At 47.2% G+C, this 26,634-nt stretch overlaps 1 protein-coding gene across 2 annotated transcripts in view; it reads right to left on the bottom strand.

Moving 5' to 3' along the window:
• Positions 1-26,156, bottom strand: part of GBA1 (glucosylceramidase beta 1) — a 34,921-nt gene extending 8,765 nt beyond the window's left edge. Inside the window, exons 1-6 of one of the 2 annotated variants that reach the window (XM_035098460.2) lie at positions 25,853-26,156; positions 9,511-9,657; positions 7,178-7,369; positions 5,013-5,159; positions 2,520-2,653; positions 1,215-1,387 (exon numbers count right to left, since the gene is read on the bottom strand). In XM_035098460.2, the coding sequence (XP_034954351.2) occupies positions 1,215-1,387; positions 2,520-2,653; positions 5,013-5,159; positions 7,178-7,369; positions 9,511-9,574 (710 nt within the window). In that variant the 5' untranslated portion in view covers positions 9,575-9,657; positions 25,853-26,156. Of the gene's footprint in view, positions 1-1,214; positions 1,388-2,519; positions 2,654-5,012; positions 5,160-7,177; positions 7,370-9,510; positions 9,658-16,464; positions 17,958-25,852 lie in introns of those variants that run through there. The other variant, XM_060269933.1, reaches the window with a different exon arrangement.
• Between the last annotated feature and the right edge of the window lie 478 nt (positions 26,157-26,634).

Raw genomic sequence — 26,634 nt, 5'->3', positions numbered from 1 at the left:
TAAAGCATTCTGCATAATCCAAAATTACAAAACCTAATTAAAAACAGTAAATATAATACAAAATAACAAGTAAAATAAGATGACTTCAAAGTCCAGACTTTCCATTTAAGGCCAAAATCGCTCTAGAGAAGAAACTGTTCCTGAGACGGCTCGTTTGGAATACTGTGTGCAGTTCTGGTCGCCTCAGAAACAGTGTTGTAAGGTTGGAAAAGGTTCGGGGGGCAAAGGGCAGCCGAAACGAGGATGAAGCAATTGTTTAAGACCTTTTAGTTTGGAGAAAAGACATGCCAGAGGTGACGTTGGAGAAGTTTATGAAATTTACACCTGCCATGGGGTAAGTGGGGAGAGAAAAGCTTCTCCCCCCCCCTTCCTATCAGAAGAACTTGTGGGCGTTCAATGGAGGTTAGAAGTTTCAGGACAGATCAAAAAAAGGACTTATTCACACTAACTTTCTCCTACACCAGGCAGGGGCGGCCACCAACCTAGATGGCTTTAAAAGAGGATCAGACCAATTCAAGGAGAAGACTGCAAATGGCTAGCAGCCACAATGGCTAAGATTGCTGAGAGGAGGCAACAGCCAGGCTGGCCCAACTCACAAAAACTACTTAGATGGGTGTTGTCGTTTAGTCGTTTAGTCGTGTCCCCATGGACCAGAGCAGCCTATTTTCTTCCTTCCTTCCTTCCTTCCTTCCTTCCTTCCTTCCTTCCTTCCTTCCTTCCTTCCTTCCTTCCTTCCTTCCTTCCTTCCTTCCTTTCCAGGAACAGTCTTTATACCAGGCCTAGAGACTTCTCTCTCTCTCTCTCTCTCTCTCTCTCTCTCTCTCTCTCTCTCTCTCTCTCTGTGTGTGTGTGTGTGTGTGTGTGTGTCTCTCTCTCTCTGTGTGTGTGTGTGTGTGTGTGTGTGTGTGTGTGTGTGTGTGTGTGTGTGTGTTTAAATGAAAGCTCACAGCTCCTGGTCAATGAAGGTACTCACAGATGCCATGGCTGGCAGCCTCTGGGCTGGATAGCCAAGGGGTTTAGCTTAGCATGAGGCAGCTTCGTATGTTAATCCTCACAACAAGGTCGGATAGACTGAGAGACTCGGCGACTGGGCCAAGGCTCCCCAGTGGGGATGTGAATCCTGGTCTCCCAGAGTCCAGAACCAGGAATCCATGCTCGCTCTCTCCCTCTCTCTCATATCTTCGGCTCCTTCCCTCAGCAAATACCAATTTTACCTGACAAAATAGTTGGCCCACGTCTTGTGGTACCGGTCCCCCGCCTGCCCTTTGAGGGACCCCTTCCCATTCCACGCATTGTTGGTTTTCATCCAAATCGGAGAAGACCATGGACTGGCCATTAAGGAGATGGGTTTCTTAGACATAGCCTTGGCACGGTGGACGAGGGGGATCTGTGGGGAGAAAGAGAGCAAGGAGCCGGTGAGGAAGGTTTCGGACAAAAGGAGCCGAAGCTCCGGTTATTCCTTCGTGAGGTGCAACTCGTTTGATTACAGCAGCTCAAGGCCAGAAGGACACCTCTACATATTCTAGAACAGGCATCCCCAAACTGTGGCCCTCCAGATGTTTTGGCCTACAACTCCCATGATCCCTAGCTAACGGGACCAGTGGTCAGGGATGATGGGAATTGTAGTCCAAAACATCTGGAGGGCCGAAGTTTGGGGATGCCTGTTCTAGAACGAATCCTTTTAAAGCCATTTTTTGGGGGGTGTTGCCATATCATCATCATCATCAGGTTCTACTGGTCAAACCAAATACAGGTTGCAGCCAAAAACAAAGAAAGAAAAGACGTGTCTCAAAAACATAATATATAGCACCTATGATTAAAACATTATAATCCACAAATGGCAGAAAACTCAGGGCACAAGAAAGGACTCTTGGGCTTTCCTGAGGTGAGAAGCTTTTATCGCAAACTTCGCTGTGTTAAACATAACCGGCTTGGGAATTGATTTTATTGACGTTGGCAGCCGTATCTGAAAAAACAAGTCATCAGCTGAGGGTCACCCAAGGAGATGATGGTCCACTGGACTTCACACCCAGGGACAATAGGAGTTGTATTTCAGCAACACCTGGAAGGCCAAAGATGTTCCCCACACCTGATATAAATTAAATAAACACCGACAACTGGGAAACACTGGCCTGCGAGTGCTCCAATTGGAGAACAGCCTTTACCAAAGGTGTCGTGGGCTTTGAAGACACTCGAACTCAGGACGCAAGGGAGAAATGGGCTAAGAGGAAGGCACGCTTGGCAAATCCACACCGTGGCCAACTCCTGCCCGTAAACCTATGCCTCCACTATGGAAGGACGTGTGGATCCAGAACTGCCCTCCACAGACACTTGCGGACTCGCTGTTAAAACCGTGTCTATGGAAGACAACCCTACTCGGCTACGAGGGATCGCCAAAGAAGAAGATAAATTAAGTAAGAGAAACGACACAGGCCTCTGCCCACGAGGGAAGAAGGCTGCAGCCGCCACCCCCTGCCTGCCAACCCCCCCCCGGCCACCTCCACAGCCAGCCCACTCACTTTCAGTTGGATGTCCTCATGAACCAAGCTGAAGTTCTTCAGCTCAAAGTCGTACGGCGAGTCGTCGTAAGAGTAAGGGCGCACGGAAAAGTCGCAGCTTGCCATGGGCATGCGCAACAGGTTGTACTCAATCCCTGCAGGTGTGGAGGGAGAGAAGACATGTCAAGGGACCACCTTATACCAAGTCAGAGCACCGATCCATCGAGCTGAATGCTGGCAACACCCAGGGATGGGGAGGAACCTGTGGGTCTCCTGGAAGCGGCCAGACTCCAGCTCCCACCAACCCCCAGCCAGCATGGCCAATGGGCAGGGCTGATGGGAGTTGTAGTTTAGCAACATCTGGAGGACCACAGCTTCCCTGGTCTACTCCAGTCAGCAGCCACTCTTCCAGGATCTCTCTCAGCCCTTCGACCCAAGCAGAAATGTTGGGGACTCAGCCTTCTGCATGCAAAGCCTCTGATCTCCATTAACCATTAAGCAAAATAGGCACGTGCTTAGGGCATCGAGGGAAAGCGGGCACCACGTAAATTTCACATTGCCGGATTTTTAACATTAACGGTCACAGATTGCTCCGCTGAGCGTTCATTTCCTCAGATGAAGCGTATCAAAAAATTCCAGCAGAACTACTATGCAACAAGGCAAGCCGGGTGCCTCGCCTCTACTAAGTATAGAAGCAGATGTGTTACGTAAGGATCCGATCAAAGACTCTGCAATTAGAAAAAGCAGAATGGAAGTGGAAGTGCACAAAAACAAATATTACCCCCTCCCCATCTTACTGTCAGTTTTGTTTCAAGGAAAAAAACAGTATTCTACAATTTATTGTTGTTTATATTTTGAATTAGATATATATGGAGGGCACCAAAAGCTTTGAAGTGCTTGGGGTCTCTAAAGGTCTTAATTCATGAGGCCGGAGGAACATCGCTTGGCTGTGAGGCGTGAAGGCCGTTCCCTGAAAGGCCCTTTCCACCTGGCCTAGGGGGCGAGGCCCAGACTCACCAGCCCCACTGAAGAGGCTCCTCATGAGGCTGGGGAAACATCGCCCAGCTATTGTTTTATTGATTGATTGATTTAATATGCCGTAAACCACTTTGAGATTTTTATTAAAAACTAGCTGGCCCTGCCATGCATTGCTGTGGCTCAGTCTGTTAAATGGAGCCTCAGAGTCCCCCTTCAAACTCCCCTCACCTTCAGAGTCCCCCTGTTTTACGTGTGTTATGTTTACACAGGCACATCCCTGTGTCTCCCCCCACCCTGTCCCGACCCATGACCTATTCGGGCCCCCCATCCCCCACCCAGGCAAGCCCCCACCTCCACTTGGCCTAGTCTGGAAAGCGGCCTAGTCTGCAAAGCCGAGACAAGATAGTGTGGAGAGGGAAGCTTTCCTAGGTGCAGTACCAGTGTAGCCATCGCTAGAGGGCGCTGTGTTGCAATCTCTCCTGTACTCCCAGCATGCACTTTTGTATGATTTGTGAGTTCTGAAACACGGAGGTTTGGGAGTTTCACCTGCCAGAGGTGTGACATCTGTCTATGCAACTTGTATAAGAACCTCCGCACAGTGGAATGGAACATTGTGTCCAAATTTGAGCGGAATCGGGCAAGCAGTTTCTGAGAAAGGTGCTGTGTCACCTACATGCACCTTTTACATTTTTATATATAGGTCAGCGGTTCGAATCCCTGTGACGGGGTGAGCTCCTGTTGCTTGGTCCCAGCTCCTGCCAACCTAGCAGTTCGAAAGCACATCAAAATGCAAGTAGATAAATAGGAACCGCTATAGCGGGAATGTAAACGGCGTTTCCATGTGCTACTCTGGTTTGCCAGAAGCGGCTTTGTCATGCTGGCCACATGACCTGGAAGCTGTACGCTGGCTCCCTCGGCCTATAATGCGAGATGAGCGTGCAACCTCAGAGTCGGTCACGACTGGACCTAATGGTCAGGGGTCCCTTTACCTTTACCTATATACAGTGGTGCCTCGCTAGACGAATTCCCTGTAAGATGAATTTTTCGCTTAATGAAGAGATTTTTCGAGTGGAGGTTACCTCGCTAGACGAATTTGTTTTACGGAGAATTCGTCTAGTGAATCGCGGTTTCCCATAGGAATGCATTGAAATTCAATTAATGCGTTCCTATGGGCAATTTCCCCCCCCCAATGCGTTCCTATGGGATTCACTAGACGAATTTTTCGTTATGCGAATTGACCCGTGGAACGAATTAAATTCGTCTAGCGAGGCACCACGTGAAGTTCCTAGTTCTAGTTCTAGGGGCCTTGTTGCTGCTGAATCTGGTTCAATGGACTTCCACCCACCATCCTGGGCTCCGCGGACCCTCTGATCCCCCCCCCCCCCAGCTCGGAACCAGGTCTGCATCCTTAGCTGTTGGCAATGTAGCCTCAGACCCAAAGCCCTGGTCACTGCTGGACAGACCCATCCCTTTCCCTGGTCTCCCCAAGTGCTGATTGCCTCCAACCACTCCAACCACCAGTCCCTGAGCCCTCACCTTCATCTGAGAAGTAGGATCGCAGCAGATGGTTCTGGGTTTCTGGTGTCAGAGAGAGGACATTGATGCCAACCGAGTCAGTGATGGAGCCCCCGAAGCCTTTGATGATTTGGTACCGCTGGGCCAGCTCCAGAACGAGGACCAGGGCTGAGAGGCAGAAGTACAGAAGGAGAGAAGGGTGTGCTTTCAGCTTTCAGCCACCCAATCTTAAACAACTCCTCACCCACAATAATACAACCACCAGACTTAACATGGACACTGGTACCAGAGCCTGCAATAAACCCAGATGCCAACTTTGCTGCCACATACACCCGGACAACATCATTACTGGCCCCAACAACATCCAACATACCATCTCAGGACTATTTAATTGCTCATCTTCTAACATTGTGTATGCCATCAAATGCCAATGTTGCCCTTCAGCTCTCTATATTGGACAAACAGGCCAAACCCTACGCCAAAGGATAAATGGACATAAATCTGACATCAGGAACCATAAGACTGAAAAACCAGTAGGAGAACACTTCAATCTCCCAGGACATTCTATACAAGATCTCAAAGCAGCTGTTTTATTACAGAGAAATTTCAGGAACAGACTGGAAAGAGAAGTTGCTGAATTGGAAATCATTACCAAGCTTAAAACCATGGAAGCACCTGGGATGAATAGAGACATCGGATTCTTATCTCATTATGCATGATCAAGCTTTCTTTAGCACCTCAGCCCAGGACTAATTGCAGCCATCAGCAGCCATTAACAGCCATCTACAGGTTTACCACTCCCATCAGCCCAACACCCATTCCCACCCACCCCCACCACCCTCTGTATATATATAGGGTCTGACACTTCTGTTTCTAGTGTATCTGAAGAAGTGTGCATGCACACGAAAGCTCATACCAAAATATAAACTTAGTTGGTCTTTAAGGTGCTACTGAAGGAATTTTTTTATTTGCTTCGACTCAGACCAACACGGCTACCTACCTGTAACTTTCAGCAGGAGTGAGACACCCACCAGGGCCTTTTCCGTGCTGGCTCCCTGGAATGCCATCATTATTACCTTTCCAGGGGAATTTTGGAAATATTCGTGTTTAGCCAGGCTTATAGAATCAAAGAGTTGTAGGTTAGGAAGGAACCCCCAAGGGTCTTCTAGTCCAATGCAGGAATCTCAACTAAAGCATCTATGACAGGTGGCCATCTAACCTCTGCTTGAAAAACTCCAAGGAAGGAGAGTCCGCCACCTCCTGAGGGAGACTGTTCCCCTTTCAAACAGCTCTTGCTGTGTCAGAAAGTTCTTCCTGATGTTTATTCAAAATCTTGTCATATGAATCCATTGGTTTGGGTCCTACCCTCCAGAACAGGAGAAAACAAGCTTGCTCCACCTTCCATGTGACAGCCCTTTAGATATTTAAAGATGGCTATCCTATCTCCTCTTAGTCTCCTCTTTGCCAGGCTAAACATACCCAATTCCCTCAAACATTCCTCATAAGGCTTGGTTTCCAGGCCCTTGATCATCTTGGTTGCCCTCCTCTGCACACCTTCCAGCTTGTCGATATCCTTCTTAAATTATGGCGCCCAGAACTGGGCACAGGACTCCAGGTGTGGTCTGACCAAGGCAGAATAGAGCAGGACGACGACTTCCCTTGACCTGGAAGGTCAAAGAACCTCGAGATCACTGGGCTAGTGTCATGGACTGGCTTTGACAGCTAGCTTACAAACCACCCCAACTCTCTTGATTCTCTCACACCCAGAGGACCCCCAAAAGTCACCAGCGCTTTCACGCAAAGCCGTCACTTCCCCAAAGCCTCTTGGGACAAGGAAGCCTTGACCTGACAGCCAAAAGACCCCAAGGAGGGAGCCAGGCTCATTTCTCCAAGAAAGGAAGTTCCAAAGAATGCTGCTTGTTCATGTTAAACTGCAGTTGTTGTTCATAAAGCAAATATTCAAGGCTGTATGCAAAGTGGGCCAGTGTCATCTTAAATGTCGTCTTAATTTTGGGGAAGACAAATCGCTATACAGAGAGATTTAATAATGCAGAAAAAATAGGTTAGAATATTTTAGATTCCCCCCTTCTACATTTGTGTGATTATTTTTATGTACATTAATAGTCAAGTTTTACGTGAAGCAATAAATGAGGAAAAATAAAGAAAACAACAACAATAAGTGGTACCTGGGGTGGTCGTTTTCCCCTGGAATTTCCCTTCGCTGCGCTCCATCCGGCTAGTGGACCGGCTGCTTTCGTATTTGACGAAGTAGCCGGCTGGCGGGAGGGAGACGGGGTCCTGCGTGTCGCAGTAGGTGCGGTTGCAGACGCAAACCATCGCGTCCCGGCCAAAGAACTTTGGGATGCAGGGTTGGCTCCCTGGATGGGATAAGGAAGAGGTCAGTTGTTGGGCGGGGCAGAGGCAAGACCCACATCTTCACTCAGAGGCTCTCCAGGAAAGACAGAGGAAGACAGGGCAGCCCTTGTAAGGGGGCTCAGCATGGCAAAAAACCCAAAACGATCTACAGTGGTACCCTGGTTTTAGAACAGCTTGGTTTATCAACAACTGGGAAACAGAATACTGCAAACCTGGTCCAGTTTGTGAACTTGGCCTTGGACTTCGAGTGTGTTCTGTTTGTGAATGGAGCCCCCTGCTGCTGATCAGAGAGGCTTCCTGTTGAGTCTGTCAGCTGTTGAGTCCCGAGCAGCCATGCACCACAGAGGTGATATTTGGAGCTTTCGTTTTTGCATTTTTGTTTGTGTGACTTTTTCAGGTTTTTGACTGTGACTTGTTCTTCGTTTCATGGGACTCGTGACTTCGTTTTGTGACTTTTTTTGGTGACTGTGTGGAACTGTGTCTTCGGCTACTGATTGATTGATTGTGGGACTGCAGAAATGGATAAAAGCCCCTCCCCTCCCCATCCAAACAATGACTATCATCAGTGCACACAAGGGGGGGAAACTAATTTTGATTTTTATAATCTACAATACTGTCTTATATATTTTACAGTACAGTACATTGATGGTGATCTCGTTAGATAGGAAAATTCATGTTAAATTGCTGTTTTGTTGTTGTTGTTTAGTCGTTTAGTCGTGTCCGACTCTTCATGACCCCATGGACCAGAGCACGCCAGGCACTCCTGTCTTTCACTGCCTCCCGCAGTTGTTGGTAGCTTCGAGAACACTGTCCAACCATCTCATCCTCTGTCGTTCCCCTTCTCCTAGTGCCCTCAATCTTTCCCAACATCAGGGTCTTTTCCAAGGATTCTTCTCTTCTCATGAGGTGGTATTGGAGCCTCAGCTTCACGATCTGAGGCTCCAGTTGCTGGAAATTGCTGTTTCAGGGGTTGTTTTTTAAAGCCTGCAACGGATTAATCCATTTTGCATTACTTTCTATGGGAAAGCGCGCCTTGGTTTCCAAACGCTTTGGTTTTGGAACAGACTTCTACACATTATACCGGGCCGCTACCCCAAACAGTGGGACTGACCCCTGGGGCTTTGCACACCTTTAGGAACGGCCCTGTTCACACTGCGTCATCCGGTTGCAGGTCGCACTTGTTGTATACTGATGTTCCCGGGCCTCTGAAACCCAGCCACCGGTTGACCTGAAGTAGTTTCTCTGCTCTGCTCTGGGCAATGCAGTCCCAAAATGGTCAAGAGAATTCTATAAATATCATGACTACACAGACTGTGGCCTTCATTAGCCAGTTTCAAAATGCCTGTTAGCAGTGTGAATCGGAAAAAGCATAATAGCGATAACAATAATTTATGTGCCGCCCATCTGACTGGGCTTCTCAACAATGATAAAACCACAGTAAAAGATCCAATGTTAAAAAGTTCCCCATACTGGGCTGCCTTCAGGTGTCTTCTAAAAGTCAGATACTTGTTTATTTCCTTGACATCTGACAGGAAGACGTTCCACAGGGCAGGCACGACTACCCAGAAGGCCCTCTGCCTGTATTCCTGGTCCATGGGAGGCATCACAAATTCCTGAGTGGTTTCTCCATCAATGGCTCTTCCCAAAGAACTCTGGGAATTCTAGTTCTGGGAGGAGAATATGGGTGTATCCTAATAACTCTCAGCACCCTTGACAAACTACAGCTCCCATAATTCTTTTTTTGGGGGGGGAGCCAGGACTGTTTAAAGTGATATAGTGCTTTAAATGAATGTGGCCTTAGCCAGGCATCCCCAAACTGGCACCCCCAAACTGCAGCCCTCTGGATGTTTTGGCCTACAACTCCCATGATCCCTAGCTAACAGGACCAGTGGTCGGGGAAGATGGGAATTGTAGTCCAAAACATCTGGAGGGCCGAAGATTGGGGATGCCGATTGGAAATCGGGCGGCGCCAGGACCCAAAATGGAGCCTCCCTGGCAGGTAGGAAATCAGGGGATTTAGGGGATTTTTTCCAATCCGGGCTGCCAGCGGGAAACGGTTTAAAATACGGGGGTTTCCCGCGAAAAACGGGAGACTTGGCAGCTATGGCCAGCGCACAAACAGCTTCACCAACGTCTTACTTACCCATCACTCCAGCTGCTATGTGCAACAAGAGCAAACCCAGAAGGCTGGCTGGGCAGAACCCCATTGTGGCGCTGGAGTCCAAACGGTGTCAAGGCCGGACGAGGATGGACCAGGGAGAACGAGGCCCGCCGCGATGTCTCTTCGCATCTGCACACAAGGGGAAGAGACTTTAAGGAGCGACTCACCTGCCCGCACTGCGGATGTATTCTGCTCTGGTCAGACCTCACCTGGAGTACTGTGTCCAGTTCTGGGCACCACAGTTCAAGAAGGATACTGACAAGCTGGAATGTGTCCAGAGGAGGGCAACCAAGATGGTCAAAGGCCTGGAAACGGTGCCTTATGAGGAACGGCTTAGGGAGCTGGGTATGTTTAGACTGGAGAAGATAAGGTTAAGGGGTGATATGATAGCCATGTTCAAATATATAAAAGGATGTCATATAGAGGTGGGTGAAAGGTTGTTTTCTGCTGCTCCAGAGAAGCGGGCACGGAGCAATGGATTCAAACTACAAGAAAGAAGATTCCACCTAAACATTAGGAAGAACTTCCTGACAGTAAGAGCTGTTCGGCAGTGGAATTTGCTGCCAAGAAGTGTGGTAGAGTCTCCTTCTTTGGAGGGCTTTAAGCAGAGGCTTGACAGGCATATGTCAAGAATGCTTTGATGGTGTTTCCTGCTTGGCAGGGGGTTGGACTGGATGGCCCTTGTGGTCTCTTCCAACTCTACGATTCTATGATTCTGAACTGCGTTCAGATTATTGGCCAAAGAAGGTAAGGTGGGTGGCATTAATAGTCTAGGGCTGCACCCAGCATTAAATTAATAGGCATGATCTAACTTTGGTTTTAATTTGTTGGAAGCCGACCATCATTCCTCCTTTTAAATGTGGCTTCAGATCAGGGTGGATAAAAATCAATGATTTCTTAAATAAAGATACTTTAAAAATCAGATTTTTTAAAATTTAAATCGGATTTTTTTTAATTTAAATTGGATTTTTAAAATAAAATGCTTTTGGAGGAAAAATATTTCTAAAGATAGTTTTCTATTTAAGATACATTACAGTCGAAAGGCTATTCATCAGGAAATAAGGATATGTTTAAGTTTTTGATGTGGGCTAAAACTCAGTCAAAGTTTTGTTTTTGTTTTTTTAATTGTTTAACCACATCAGTTAACAAACATGGATACATATGCCATAATATTATTGTTTTAGTTAAATAAATTGTTTAAAATGTTATTAAGAAAATGATTGTTTCCCTCCTTCCAATAAAGTACAGCAGAAAAGTTGTCCAAATATAAACAGTTAACTTATTAAACCTCACAATAATTTCAAAATTATCGGTCTATGTAGGCTATTTCTGATAGTACTGTATAACCAAATCAGCAATTGTTAATATAGGTGTGAAAACTACTCTGGAAATTTATTATTCCAAAAATGAAACCTTCGTCTGGTTGTAAATGTTAAGATTATACCAGCAAGAATGAGTCTTTCTGTAAAAAAATATATGATTTAAATCAAGTCTTACTGACTAGTGATTTAAATCGTGATTTAAATCAAATCCACCCTGCTTCAGATGGATATTTCTGTGACTGTTATTATATCTAATTTCAATGACCTTGCTATTTCTATCTTTACCACTTTGGGTCAACTTGGCGCAAATGAAGTCAACTACTAGTCAATATGAATTGATAACAGCAAGAACAAAAACAACTGAGTCATCATCTGGCTGAGAGGAATCTCATCTGGATTAGTTGCATGCATTGAGCCAATCTGTGGATTGGTCAACTTAATTTGCATGCATTTGCCTGAGCATAAAACCATCTTCCTGAAGGGGAACAACTCTCCTTCCTTTTACGACACGTGTGTGTGTGTGTGTGAGAGAGAGAGAGAGGAGCAGACCTCTTCTAAGACCAAAGGAATATAAAAATAGCCTGTTGGATCGCTGCCTGCTCCATTTCAGGTGGTCAGAAGAGCAGGTGGCCCAACAGATAATCGAGTCCTAAACTAGGTACACTCTGAATTGAGATCTGAAACTCACTGGCAGGGCCGTGGTGCGAAGATCCCTCCGGCGCCCCCCCCCCCATTTCCCAGAGTTGTTGACCTTTTTTTAGGGAGCTGACACCACACTTGCATATTATCTCTGCTTGGGGAAAAGAAAACAGGAAACATAAACAAACTGTTTTTGTTGCCCGTTTATTGCATGAGTAGCAGGATCTTTTTAGGATTCCAGTTTTGACAGTGTCAAAAGCCACCTGTTTCTCTTATTTGACCAGTTTCAGCTAAGAAATAAGCCTTCAAATTCATCAAGCTTCTGCAGTCAAAAGGACAGGTCTGCTTCCTACACTTGTTATGATCAAGGCTTTGTGCATTGCACAATTTTTGCCACAATATGTAATCAGGCATAGAATTCAGCACCTCAAGTTTCTCAGGTTTAGTCTTTTTAAAAAGCAAGTGATTGGCCCTCATGATAGTGAAGATATGCTTGAAAGTGTGAAGGAGCATCTGGTGAAATCTCAGAGGTGGTTTTATTGGCCTGCATATTATTTTGTAGTACATATGTTTTTAATATAGAGTGTACATGCAGGGCCGGTGCTAGGGTTTTTTGCACCCTAGGCGAGATCACCTTCTGCCCCCCTCTCCCCGCCCCCGTTCTAACTACAGAACTAAAGAATGTCTGAATGTGTAAATTTCCAGGGTGGAGATAACCTTAACAGATTTGCACCATCTTGCACCAAATTGGGAGGGGTGGCTAATACCCCAGAGGATAGGTCACTTCAAAATGACCTTAACAGATTAGACTACTGGGCCAAGGCAAACAAGATGAATTTTAACAAGGAGAAATGTAAAGTACTACACTTGGGGGGGGGGGGGAATGAAAGCCACAAATACAGGATGGGAGATACCTGGCTTGAGAGCAGTACATGTGAAAAGGATCTAGGAGTCTTGGTAGACCACAAACTTCACATGAGTCAACAGTGTGATGCAGCAGCTAAAAAAGCCAATGCAATTCTGGGCTGCATCAATAGGAGTATAGCATCTAGATCAAGGTAATAGTACCACTGTATTCTGCCCTGGTCAGACCTCACCTGGAGTACTGTGTCCAGTTCTGGGCACCACAGTTCAAGGAGGATACTGACAAGCTGGAACGTGTCCAGAAGAGGGCAACCAAAATGGTCAAAGGCCTGGGAACTATGCCTTATGAGGAACGGCTTAGGGAGCTGGGTATGTTTAGCCTGGAGAAGAGAAGGTTAAGGGGTGATACAATAGCCATGTTCAAATATATAAAAGGATGTCATATAGAGGAGGGAGAAAGGTTGTTTTCTGCTGCTCCAGAGAAGCAGACACGGAGCAATGGATTTAAACTACAAGAAGGAAGATTCCACCTAAACATTAGGAAGAACTTCCTGACAGTAAGAGCTGTTCGACAGTGGAATTTGCTGCCAAGGAGTGTGGTGGAGTCTTCTCCTTTGGAGGTCTTTAAGCAGAGGCTTGACAGGCATATGTCAAGAATGCTTGGATGGTGTTCCCTGCTTGGCAGCGGGTTGGACTGGATGACCCTTGTGGTCTCTTCCAACTCTATGATTCTATGATCTACCTACGCGTGCAATTAAGCTAACAGGGACTGACCAATATTCAAAGCACAGCACAGAATTCTGTTTCTATAGAACTAATGGGTCAATTTTGGCAAGGAAAATGGATAAAAATCTAAAAGGCCCATGCGGAGAAGTGGAAGAAAATCCAACTGAAGCATCCTTTCTTTGTCAAGATTTGCTGTGTTTTTAATTAGCTAAGATTCATTAGGTTCATTGTCTCTGGCAACATTTTATAGAAAGATCACAACATACAAATTGAAAAGCTTGGTTTACATTTAATTAAATACAAATATTTGTAAAGGGTTAGAAGGTTAGCTCCTCCAATGACATTCTTTTCTTGTACTTTTCTTTCTGCACTCTCAAAAGCTTCGTTTTATTTTCCCACATTTAACAAGTCCTGCAACTAAGACTTGGCTTTCAATAACAATTATAAGATAGAAATTATAAAATGTCAATTATAAAATGTCATTTGACAGAGATATAGCAGTCATGTCTGTGAACATTAAAGTCAAAAGTATGCACCCTTTGGTCCAAAATACAGCAGAAAGCCATACATCTGGCTATGATACTGCCCAAAAGCAAAAAAAAAAAAAAAATGCTAGAAGAATTATTCCAGTTGCATTAATATGCTCACTTTACAGGGGAGATGGTTCAGTGTATCTCAATATTTTTCTTTCATTCTATAATTAAATAAAGCGAGGTCTTTGCTTCAAATTACACCAATGTAATCTGCAAGATTTTAGACAACAACAGGACTCAGGGCAAGAATTAAGTGGGGAGGAAGGGATTCAAGGATTCAAGTCACTTGACAAGCAATATAAGCAGACACTCAATGCAACGTGGTAGGGCACCATTCTTGAGCCATTTTCAAGGCTGCATGTTGGCATTACAAAGTAGACATTAGTTTGCTAGAGAGACGAGTAGCTATAACATGTCCGAACCAACCGACAGGAAGATCATCGATCTTTTGGTCACCAAGCCAGCACATCATTCATGGGACACACCGGTCCAAGGCCATGTAAAAAGTCTTTCCATTCTGCAGCCAGACAAGTTGCCAAGCGCCTTTCTAAAATGGGCAGTGATTGCCCTTAGGAAACTCCTTTCATAGCCATTATTTTCACTTATGCCCAGCCTTCAACAAGCTCAACATTGCAGATATCACCCCCCCATATAGCCCATTTTTAACTTGCAACCTCCCTGCAAGGTAGCATTAGGTGAGTCAGAGAGAATGACTGGCCCCAAATCAGCGAGGGATCTTCAGGGCTAGGCAGAGATTTCTAGCAAAGCACCACCGGATGAAAGGGAGAGTCCGGGGAAGCTCCTCCAAAAACCCCTCCCTGGCCTGACAAGCCGGTCTCGTGGCACCCAGAGGCGGGCTGAGGACGGGCGCCCCAACAAGCCCTTCTATCGCCCGCTGCCTACCTCTGCGGGTGGTGGCGGTGCTAGGCAGAAGTACGGGGGAACTGCAGCGCTGGTACAGGACGGCCTTGCGGTTCCGGCGCAGCGGGAGAAAGAATCTCCCGCCGCTGAGCTGGACTCCGCCCCTTCCCTTCACGCTGCCCAAGCAGCTGAGTACTCCCCGCACCCCCAGTGGCAGCTTCAGGTACTGCAGGGCTCTTTCTGAGCTCTATTCAGCTCTCAGCTCTTCCCTGGAGTCCCAGACGGCTTCAGCTCAGCCCGGACTCCCAAACAAGCGCCCTCCGGAGCTTGGCGCCCTGGCGAATTGCGCCACCCAGCCCAGCCCTAGAGCTGGCCCTGCTCACTGGGAGCCTGTAGAGTTGATTCAATACCAGCAAAAGAGGCTCTCCTCTCCAGATCCAATTAGCAACATAGCATCCTTATTCTGGGCTAGCTGCAGTTCCCGATCTGTCTTCAAGGGCAGTCCCATGTAACACACATTGCAATAATAATAATAATAATAATAATAATAATAATAATAATTTATTTGTACCCCGCCCATCCGGCTGGGTTTCCCCAGCCACTCTGGGTGGCTTCCAACAAAGATTAAAATACATTAAAATGTCACACATTAAAAACTTCCCTAAACAGGGCTGCCTTCAGATGTTTTCTAAATGTCAGTGAGTTGTTTATCTCTTTGACATCTGGTGGGTGGGCGCCACTACCAAGAAGGCCCTCTGCTTGGTTCCCTGTAGCTTTGCTTCTTGCAACGAGGGAACTGCCAGAAGGCCCTCGGCGCTGGACCTCAGTGTCCGGGCTGAATGATGGAGGTGGAGACGCTCCTTCAGGTATACTGGACCAAGGCCGTTTAAGGCTTTAAAGGTCAGCACCAACACTTTGACTTGTGCTCAAGCGCTGAAGTTACCAGGGCATGGATAACTGCGGCTGCTCACTGTCTGTACATCAGCCTCAACCCAAACAATGTTCTTCATACCACTGAGGCTACCTGAACATCAAAAGATTAAGTTAATTGCTCTCTTTGGGCTGTGTTCCCTATCTGTTAAGGGAAGTACTATGTGTTCTAGAACCCTTGAGGTTGTGTTAATTCTACTCAAAGCACACATTTTGAAATCTGCCACCGCCATGCTTAGCTGACTAGCGCCACTTACGACAATTAATAATTATCACTGTTATAAACAATATTACTGTTAAAAACGCATTATTGTTGTAAGTACTGTATTCCACAAGTGCATCCCAGTCTATAAGGGGGTGCCTTGACCTAAGAGAGGGGCAACCGACACCGCGAAACAGCCGCAGGGATTTCGTCCTTAGTGAGTTTACAGCCAGGATGGCATCCTAACCTAGAGCAGGCATCCCCAAACTGCGGCCCTCCAGATGTTTTGGCCTACAACTCCCATGATCCCTAGCTAGGAGGACCAGTGGCCAGGGATGATGGGAATTGTAGTCCAAAGCATCTGGAGGGCCGAAGTTTGGGGGTGCCTGGCCTAGAGTATCATGGCTCACAGCTTACCTTCATGCGTGTCACAAGGGGGCGGGGCAAAGAGGGGCAGGGGGCAGCCCCCCTCTCCCCCCAGAATGAACCAGACGAACCATAATCCCCAGCTTTCTTTAAATAAATAAAAAGAGTATGTTTCTAGCATTGGTAGAACCTGAGATATGAGATTAAAAAGTACAGTACAGTACTGTACTTCTCATCTTGTTTTTTGCAAGAAATTAGCCTGCTCCCCCTCTTTCAGTCATTCATCTTACTCGCCCCACTGGCAAAAACTCACGCAGACACCCACTTTTCCAAGCGACGCTGTGTCCCTCGAGATGTGCTGGATTCCAGCTCTCAGCTGCCAGCACAATTGATGGTCAGGGATGATGGGAGATGTAGTCCGTCAACATCCACAGAGCGAAAGGTTCCCCCATCTCTGGTTTAACTCACCGCGCCACACGTCTCTTTTACCTACCCATCAAGCTTCGCTCTCTCCGCTTCAGATTAGCAGTTGTGCCCTCTGTGGCATTCATCCACCGCCCGCCTACCTCCGCGCCAACCCTCGGCAGTTTTTATTTGCACCGCCGACTCACCCACTCTTGTCACGCCCCTTCTGCAGGCAAGGCGCCTCCCCCTGGCTTCCCGTTCTAGGTCAAGTCAGAGTGACTTGGTATCAGTATGAAATCAAGGGGCCTGCAACACCACATAAAACTGCAATTAAAAAAAAAAGGCTAATCCGTAGCGCTGATACAGACTGTTGCACTGATTGCCCAAGCGCTTTCTGAGAATGTTCTGAAATCAAATCTCTGCAAAGATCTCACCTGACTTCTTGCAGAAGGAGGTGATCAGTCAGATTCAGGCTGTGAGGCCAGATGGCATCTGTTTAAGAGAGTCACACACTGCTTATCCCTCCCTCTAACACCCCTGTGAGTGTGATTCCTGACTGGTTGGGACATGTGTCTGGGACAGCCATGACGAAGCCGTGGCCCTCCAGAAGTTGCTGGACTACAACTCCCACCAGCCATGCAAGGTGGGGCTAGCTAGCCCAATACTTCTGGGGTGTATCATTCTGAAGTAAACAATAATTACTCCCGGGGTAAACAACATTTAGCGAGATATACCCTGTGCAACGTAATGTTGGTGCCTTACCCATAAGCCATTTGTGGTAACTGAAATATGCGCCAACGTCCCTGTTTTTCCTCCCTATAAGCTAAACAAAGACACACACTAAATACCGTAGCACCTACCGTGTTCTTCAACACCCTTCCCCAGCCTGGTGCCCTCCCATCACCCCTCACGATTAGCCAATGGCACCAACACCAAGTCAAAGAGTTGTTTATCTCCTTGACATCTGATGGGAGGGCGTTCCACAGGGAGGGCGCCACTACGAAGAAGGCCCTTCACGTATACGGAGCCAAAGCCATTTAGGGCTTTAAAGGTCAGCACCAACACTTTGAATTGGGCTCGGAAACATACTGGGGGCCAATATAGATAGATCCCTTAGGACCAGTGTTATCTGTTCTCACAGGAGCTGCCCAGATGAGAAGCTCGCGAGCGGGTCCTGAGTGCGACAGCAACGCTCTCCTCTTGTGATTCCTAGCAACTGGCATTCACTGCCTCTGACAGAGGAGGTAGAACATGCCTTTTGCGATTCATAAGAAAGGAAGGAAAGGCCCTAGGATCTACGATATTTATTCTTCTACTGACGGGTGAGATCTCTAAGAGTCCAAATTACGTATGACGCATGGAATTGTATTCAATGATTGTATCAAGTGATTTAGACATGTCCCATTTTACTTATTAATTTGTCACATTTAAATCACCCTTTCCAAGGAAACACACTGAATATTTAGTCCAAATTATATTTGTACAGGGACCCAGGTGGCGCTGTGGTTAAACCACTGAGCCTAGGGCTTGCTGATCAGAAGGTCGGCGGTTCGAATCCCTGTGACGGGGTGAGCTCCCGTTGCTTGGTCCCAGCTCCTGCCAACCTAGCAGTTCGAAAGCACGTCAAAATGCAAGTAGATAAATAGGTACCGCTCCAGCGGGAAGGTAAACGGCGTTTCCATGTGCTGCTCTGGTTTGCCAGAAGCAGCTTTGTCATGCTGGCCACATGACCTGGAAGCTTTACGCCAGCTCCCTCAGCCAATAAAGCGAGATGAGCGCCACAACCCCAGAGTCGGTCACGACTGGACCTAATGGCCAGGGGTACCTTTACCTTTACCTTTATATTTGTACAAGTGAGGACGGAAGAAATTGGATTATAGATATGGAATATAACATTAAACGGAACTGTGTGTGTGTAAAAAAAGGGAAAGAGGGAGAGAAGCTCTGTTTTGCAAAAGGTTTAGGATGGAAACTTAGAGCTGACTCTTCCCCATCCTTTATTATTTACAGAGTGAACTGAAAAACGCTAAGAGGACTTGGAATTTAATTCAACTGGAAGTCTAACTGCTCATTTATCTTCAGTCAGACGGAAGTATGAAAGGAGTCCGCGAACTTGCCAAGGAACTGGTAAGGTTCATTACTGAGTCATCTGCAGTTCGACAGCCCACTCTTCTTCCCACGCTGAAGGGGGAAATGGCGAAAACAGGATATTTATTGGGAGAGAGTGGTTTTTGCAGTTGTTCTTAAAGTTGCAAAACAACAAAGCACAGGACAGAGCGAGGGAGAAATTTCTGGAAAAACAATGGGATATCAGCTCCGCCCAAGGCATGATGGATAACAGCAAGAACTGGAAAAAGATAGGCATAAAATTTTGCAAGGACAGGAATAAACACCACAGACAGAATGATTGCCACACACAGGAAGAACAAGCATATTGTTTGAGTGCCCCACCTGTAGTTTCATAAATCATTTAATGTGTCAACACGAATAGAAGTTACTAATATTGCTGTTCTTGTATAAGGGATTCTTATTATGGCTGTAATGGAACAGAAATTAATAAGATGCTGGAACGCAGAAATAAAGAAAATAATCAAGCCGTCAATTCTAGCACGTGGGGGCCCACCTTATCCAAATTAAATATTTGAACTATTGGTAATTGGTAATATAAGTCAATTGGTAATTGACTTATAAATTGGTATTGTTATGAGGCTTTTATTGGATTATAATAATAATAATAATAATAATAATAATAATAATAATTTATTATTTATACCCCGCCCATCTAGCCGGGTTCCCCCAGCCACTCTGGGCGGCTTCCAACAAAACATTAAAATACAGAAATCAAACATTAAAAGCTTCCCTAAACAGGGCTGCCTTGAGATGCCTTCTAAAGATCTGGTAATTGTTGTTCTCTTTGACCTTTGGTGGGAGGGCATTCCACAGGGTGGGTGCCACTACCGAGAAGGCCCTCTGCATGGTGCCCTGTAACTTGGCTTCTCGTAGCGAGGGAACCGCCAGAAGGCCCTCGGTGCTGGACCTCAGTGTCCGGGCAGAACGATGGGGGAGGAGATGCTCCTTCAGGTATACTGGGCCAAGGCCGTTTAGGGCTTTAAATTGAAAGCTAATCAAAACTCTCATCAAGATGGATTGAACTAACTTTATCACCAAACTGGCTCATGTTGTAAGGGAAAGACGTGTGCTGGAATTAGTTCCTTTGGGGCAAGTTGAGCTTGGAACAGGTTCCTTTTTTAAAAAAAAACTCCCTGAGCTGAGGAATCGATGTCTAGGGGGCATTTGGAAAAAAACATGTGTAATTCAGGCTTCAAAAAACAATCACAGGGTTGAAACACCTTAATGAGGAAAGACTAAAGCTTATGCTTTGTTTTTTTTAGGTTAGCACTCAAGTGCCCTGTGGCATTATGGCATTCAGAGGCACCCCCTTGGCTAAGGCCTCCTGCCCCCCCCATTTTTATTATGGTATTTTGGCTTTTGTTGTCATTGTTGTCACCGTCACTCAGCCTAACCTACCTCATAGGGCTGTAGTGAGGATATACAGTGGTACCTCGGTTCTCAAACGTAATCCATTCCAGAAAACCGTTCGAGTTCCGAAACGTTCGAAAATAGCAAAGGGCTATCTGCAAATTCAATTGAGAAAATTGAAAAACACGCAGCGGAAGCCGTTCCGAGGTGCATTTGAAAACGGAAGCATTTACTTCCAGGTTTTCAGCGTTCGGGTTCTGAAACATTTGTCAACGGAGACGTTCGAGAACCGAGGTACCACTGTAATAGGGAGAATCATGTACTCCTTGGAAGGCACGTCATTTGTACTAGCAAATAAAGTACAATTAAACCTCTGGCCACAGGGCAATCTTTGGATTCCAGACTTCTGGAATCGGGAGTCACATCTAAACCACAGACGACTGTATTAGAAGAGTAGACAGTCCTAATAATAATATAGTAATAATTTTTTATTTGTACCCCGCCCATCTGGCTGAGTCTCCCCAGCCCCTCTGGGCGGCTCCCAATCGAATATTAAAACAATACAGCTTCCCCAAGGAATTCTGGGAGACGCAGTTTGTTAAGGGGGCTGAGAGTTGTTTGGAGACACCCCTTGTTCCCCTTCCAGAACTACAATTGTGGTTTAAAGCAGAGCTTTCTAAACTTTTCACGTTGGTGACCCACTTTTTAGACACGCATCGTTTCGCGATGCAGTCATTCAGTTTGACTAGCAAATCGGAGGTTAAACTAGCCCCTTTCCAGCCCCGGGGGGAGCGCGGGGAGCATTCGCACGACACAACTGCACACTGCAGCTGACACACTAACATGCCGCGACACACGGCTTGGAAAGCTCTGGTTGAAACAAGGAGTTCCTCTTCGCAGGAAATAGGGACGCACATTCAACATCCTCTACCCTCCCCACGAACCAATCAGCGAACACGTAGTCTGGAAGCAGGTCCACAGCCCCTCCTCCTGGCAACGTGTCCCAAATTGTTGGTTGTTTCCACGTAAGGTAGGCCGCATCCCAACCTAGGTGAGATAAGGCCATAGCTAAGGGTGCTAAAGGGAGAGGGAGCTGTCACGTACAGATAGGGAACCCAGATATTTCACTCAATTTATGACACTACACACCCATGGTGTGGGTGTGTGCAAGAGACATTAATGCAGCGGAGGAGGAAGGTGAGCCATCTTCACACCAAGTGGCAGAAGCAAAATTAGCTTTGCCCACAGCACGAACTATAATTTTCAAGACAACCGTTTGCCAGGAGATTCTTGTCAAATCTCCAGGGACGGGTGGTGCTGTAGTCTAAACCACTGAGCCTCTTGGGCTTGCCAAACTGAAGGTCGGCGGTTCGAATCCCCGCGACGGAGTGAGCTCCTGTTGCTCTGTCGCAGCTCCTGCTGCCAACCTAGCAGTTTGAAAGCACACCAGTGCAAGTAGATGAATAGGTACCACTGCAGCGGGAAGGTAAACGGCGTTTCCGTGTGATTTGGTTTCCGTCACAGTGTTCCGTTGCACCAGAAGCGGGGTTAGTCATGCTGGCCACATGACCTGGAAAGCTGTATGTGGGCAAACGCCGGCTCCCTCGGCCTGAAAGCAAGATGAGCGCCGCAACCCCGTAGTCGCCTTTGACTGGACTTAAACTTCCATGGGTCCTTTACCTTTTACCTGTCACATCTCGCTTTCCTGGAAGACAGCTTTTATTCTCACTTCTTCTTTTTCGTGACTTCGTACCTCGACCCACAAATCTTACGATTTTCTTTCCCATTTTAGGGACTCTCCTCCGGATTTGTGTAGGGTTTACTCCTGAGCCTTTTCTTCTCCTAAAGATATCCCACAAGGCAGCAGAGGTTTAAGATCAGAGTTTTCCTTCTCTGAGACTGGCTGCCTCCCAAGGTGGATGTTACGTACTGAGCTGAATCCTAGAACAATAGGATCCAGAATGCAGCAGTCTGAGCAGGAGCCACCCAGTCCAGCTCCAGGTGGAAGTGAATCAGCGACCTGATTGGCCTGCAGGAGCAGCCAATCAGGCTCCTGGATAAAGTGAATCAGCAACCCGATTGGCCTGAAGGAGCCACCCAGTCCAGTTCCAGGTGGAAGTGAATCAGCAACCTGATTGGCCTGCAAGAGCAGACAATCAGGCTCCTGGATGAAGTGAATGAGCAACCTGATTGGCCTAGAGGAGAAGCCCGGAATTAGCCAATCCCGCAGGGCCTATTGTGTAAATAATGTATATAGAACAGAAGTTTTGGGGAAAGTTTCATTCACCGTTTTACAGTGGTGCCTCGCTAGACGAATTTAATTCATTCCACGGGTCTTATAACGAAAAATTCGTCTAGCGAATCCCATAGGAAAGCATTGAATTTTTTTTGAATTTTTTTTGCCCATAGGAACGCATTAATTGAATTTCAATGCATTCCTATGGGAAACCGTGATTCGCTAGATGAATTTTTCGTAAAACGAATTCGTCTAGCGAGGCAACCTCCGCTCGAAAAATCCTTTCGTTAAGCGGAAATTTTGTTAAGCAGGTCATTCGTTAAGCGAGGCACCACTGTACATGCTGCAATAAAGAGCGTGAAATCACTACAGGACTCAAAGTATATTTCAGTGGACAAGCCCCATCCGCCCCTCACTTACAGCATGTGCAGAAACCCCCTCCTTGACCCAATCTAGGTCTTGTCCACTCCATCTGCCAGAGCCTGTCTTTGCATGCAGGGGGAAGCCTTTCACTCACCGAGGGTTTGAGACCCATCGGCTCCCCTCACTCAAAGCCATTCCCAGGGTATGCCTGCTGTCACATGCTGAAAGCTTCTAGGAGCCACAGATGAGAGCTGAGTGCAGAGTGGGGACCAAAGGTGGACAAACTGCCTCAGACAGAGCACTACCCTTTCTCTACGGCAGGGGTCAGCAAACTTTTTCCGCAGGGGGCTGGTCCACTGTCCCTGACATCCACAGGAATTTTTTTGGCTGGGGGAGGCGGCAGCAAAGTAAATATTCCAGATCATTTCATCAAAATACATACCTCTCAGAGATCATAGAATCATAGGATCATAGAGTTGGAAGAGACCACAAGGGCCATCCAGTCCAACCCCCTGCCAAGCAGGAAACACCACCAAAGCATTCTTGGCATATGCTTGTCAAGCCTCTGCTTAAAGACCTCCAAAGAAGGAGACTCCACCACACTCCTTGGCAGCAAATTCCACTGTCGAACAGCTCTTACTGTCAGGAAGTTATTCCTAATGTTTAGGTGGAATCCTCTTTCTTGTAGTTTGAATCCATTGCTCCGTGTCCACTTCTCTGGAGCAGCAGAAAACAACCTTTCTCCCTCCTCCATATGACATCCTTTCATATATTTGAACATGGCTATCATATCACCCCTTGACCTTCTCTTCTCCAGGCTAAACATACCCAGCTCCCTAAGCCGTTCCTCATAAGGCACCATTTCCAGGCCTTTGACCATTTTGGTTGCCCTCTTCTGGACACGTTCCAGCTTGTCAGTATCCTTCTTGAACTGTGGTGCCCAGAACTGGACACAGTACTCCAGGTGAGGTCTGACCAGAGCGGAATACAGTGGTACTATTACTTCCCTTCATCTAGATCTGGGGTCAGCAAACTTTTTCAGCAGGGGGGGCGGTCCACTGTCCCTCAAACCTGGGGGGGGGGCGGGCTATATTTTGGAAATAAATATGAACCAATTCCTATGCCCCACAAATAACCCAGAAATCCATTTTAAATAAAAGCACGCATTCTACTCATGTAAAAACATGCTGGTTCCTGGACCATCCACGGGCTGGATTTAGAAGGCGATTGGGCCAGATCTGGCCCCCGGGCCTTAGTTTGCCTACCCATGCTCTACAGTATGTGTTTTTTTGTTTTGTTTTTTACAAAATACAACACGCTAGACAGAAATCCCACACTTGACGTGTTCTCGCCCCACCTCCCATTCCCACATCCCAGTCACTTCAGTTCCATCCCAGGATTTTATCTGCATTTTTATCTCCATAACAGGAAAAGCATCGCTGCTTGAATTTCCATACCCTAGGCTGGTCTTAAAGGGGCAGGTATAGGCAAGCAGTTTGCAAATCCCTATGCAGAATAGAAGGGTCATAAACTCGATGGCAGAACATCTCCTATGCATGCAGAGGGTGGGTTCCAAACTCAATCCCCAGCATTTCCAGGTGGGGTTGTGGGTGGAAACCCTCGCCTGAAGGGCTGCTGCCAGTCAGTGTAGACAACACTGAGTTAGGTCCACGGAGAAGAGCCTCAGCGGAAGACCTTAAGCATCTCGGTGCCTCCGTAACCATGACAGCAGCCCTGTTTGGGTTAAACGCGGACCCCGGGTCTGAAAAGGTTGAAGAAACCTGGCAAAGCAAATCTCGGGGTCGGGGGTTCGAGCCCCACATTGGGTGAAGGATGCCTGCATTGCCGGGGGTTGGACTAGATGACCACCGGGGTCCCCTTCCAACTCTACAATGCTATGTTCCTCTACATTTGTCACCAGGTTTGACATCTGGGCTTTACAGGATTTGGTTTGTTGGCACACTTCCAGCCTATGATTCTCTTGCACAGCAGCCTCTCTGGATTCAGATGCAAAAGAGAGATACACCTGAGTGCCACCTGCATACTGGGGACACTTCATTCTGATATTCCTGATGTCAGCTCCCAGCAGGACCCTGCAGGGAAGCTCACATGGTGTCAAACAGTGCCCCCACCCCGTATGGTATGCTCACACTCCCCCCCCCCAAAATCTCTCTCCCATTTCTGGAATCAATTCAAATATTCCCTCTCCTCCAAGCATGCCTGGAGAAGCTGAACCGGTTCCACCCACTCTGCACCTTGCCCACTCACAAAAGGGGGAATTCCCCTGGGAGAGGGATGGTCTATTTAACTGGAACTATGGGGAAATAGGGACGTGGGTGGCACTGTGGGTTAAACCACAGAGCCTAGGGCTTGCCGATCAGAAGGTTGGCGGTTTGAATCCCCGCGACGGGGTGAGCTCCCGTTGTTTGGTCCCAGCTCCTGCCAACCTAGCAGTTCGAAAGCACGTCAAAGTGCAAGTAGATAAATACTGTAGGTATCGCTCCAGCAGGAAAGTAAACACAGTTTCCGTGCGCTGCTCTGGTTTGCCAGAATTGGCTTTGTCATGCTGGCCACATGACCTGGAAGCTGTACGCCAGCTCCCTCGGCCAATAACGCGAGATGAGCGCCGCAACCGCAGAGTCGGTCACAGCTGAGTCAGGGGCCCCTTTACCTTTACCTATGAGGAAATCGGGGCCTCACCACAACTCTGAACGAACTACAGTTCCCAGAATTCTTTGGGGGGGGACAAACTGTGACTGGCTAGTGCTTTGAATGTATGCTGCCGAAGTGACCGTCCGGTCGGCAGTAGAAGACTGCAGCAAACCTCCTATAAATCACACAGCCCGTACATATAGCAGTGGGGACTCTCCCTCCCTCCAAATCTCTCCTTTTCCAACCTACACCTACTGTAACTAACGCTATGAAATCGAAATAATCCACCTAAGGCTCTTTCCCATTCCGTTCCCTCAGATGTTCTCTCTTCTGCAGCGATTGACTGTAAGCATCTAGAGGCAGAGACCTCCCGCCTCCTATTGATGAACTGACAAACATTTTAAAGGAAGGCGAATAACAACAACAACAACAACAACAACAACAACAACAACAACAACAACGGGGCAGGGGTCCTTAAAGCAGCTGGATTTCACCCGAGAAGCCGGAATCCCCTTTTCTATACACAATAGTTTTAACGCCCTGTCACCTTTGGGATATAATGGCCACCCTTAACAATAATTATTTAAAGGTAGGAAGTGAGGTGGGGCCCTGGGGGAGAGAGACTTGACGTTAGTTTTAAGCCGGCTCATAAAATAGTTGGTGCCAGGAAGCGAAGTGGGGACAGTCAGAAGCAGAACCACCCCAGCATGATGAATAAGAGAAAAATATAAAGAGACCCGCTTACCCAGCAAGACGAGAGTCGGTGTCCTTTTTCCCTTTCCAGGAAGCAGCCGGTAAAGATTTTGCAGCCGGACTTCCACAGCCAGCCCAAGGCGAGCTGATCATATGATCCGCGGTCACATGACACCAGTATTGTGGGTGGGTGGGGGTTCGCTCACCCCACAGAAACAGAAGCGGGCTCGTTTACTTCGGAGCAAGCGTGCTGCCTAGGATCGAGGGAGACAGTTGCTTGCTTCGGAGCAAAAATATGCCGTAGGGTCGGATCCGCCCTGCAAAGAGCTGGGCTTAAAACAAGGAAATTTCTCGCGGCGTGGGAGGGTTTTGCTTCCTCTCCCCAATCGATCTGTTGGGTTGCAAGGCAGTTTTCTTGGCTGCAGCGGAGACTCCCGTTGTCACTCTGGAATTAATGTTGTTTAGTCGTTTAGCCGTGTCCGACTCTTCGTGACCCCATGGACCAGAGCACCATCATTTTTGACCACATCCAGTTTACCAAGGTTCATGGTTCTTACATTCCAGGTTCTTATGCTATGTATTGAAGTCACTGTATATAGTTTTCCCTCAGGTCCGAGGCAGTTGTTTTAGGAGGGAACTTTAGGAGGGAATTTTGAATGGTGTTTTGTTACATTGTTTGAACCAGCCTCTACAAAAGCAGGCTGGCTCAGCAGTTCAGTTCAGTTCTGTTCTGACTCAAATAAAGAGCTGTTTGGAGAATCGCTGTGTTGTCTGCTGCTCACTCACAACTTGTTGTTGTTTAGTCGTGTCCGACTCTTCGTGACCCCATGGATC

This window comes from Zootoca vivipara, chromosome 17 (genome assembly GCF_963506605.1).
Source record: "Zootoca vivipara chromosome 17, rZooViv1.1, whole genome shotgun sequence".
NCBI classification, from domain to species: Eukaryota; Metazoa; Chordata; class Lepidosauria; order Squamata; family Lacertidae; genus Zootoca; species Zootoca vivipara.
Note: the sequence above shows the minus strand (reverse complement) of the source record. Positions and strands in the feature narration are given on the sequence as shown.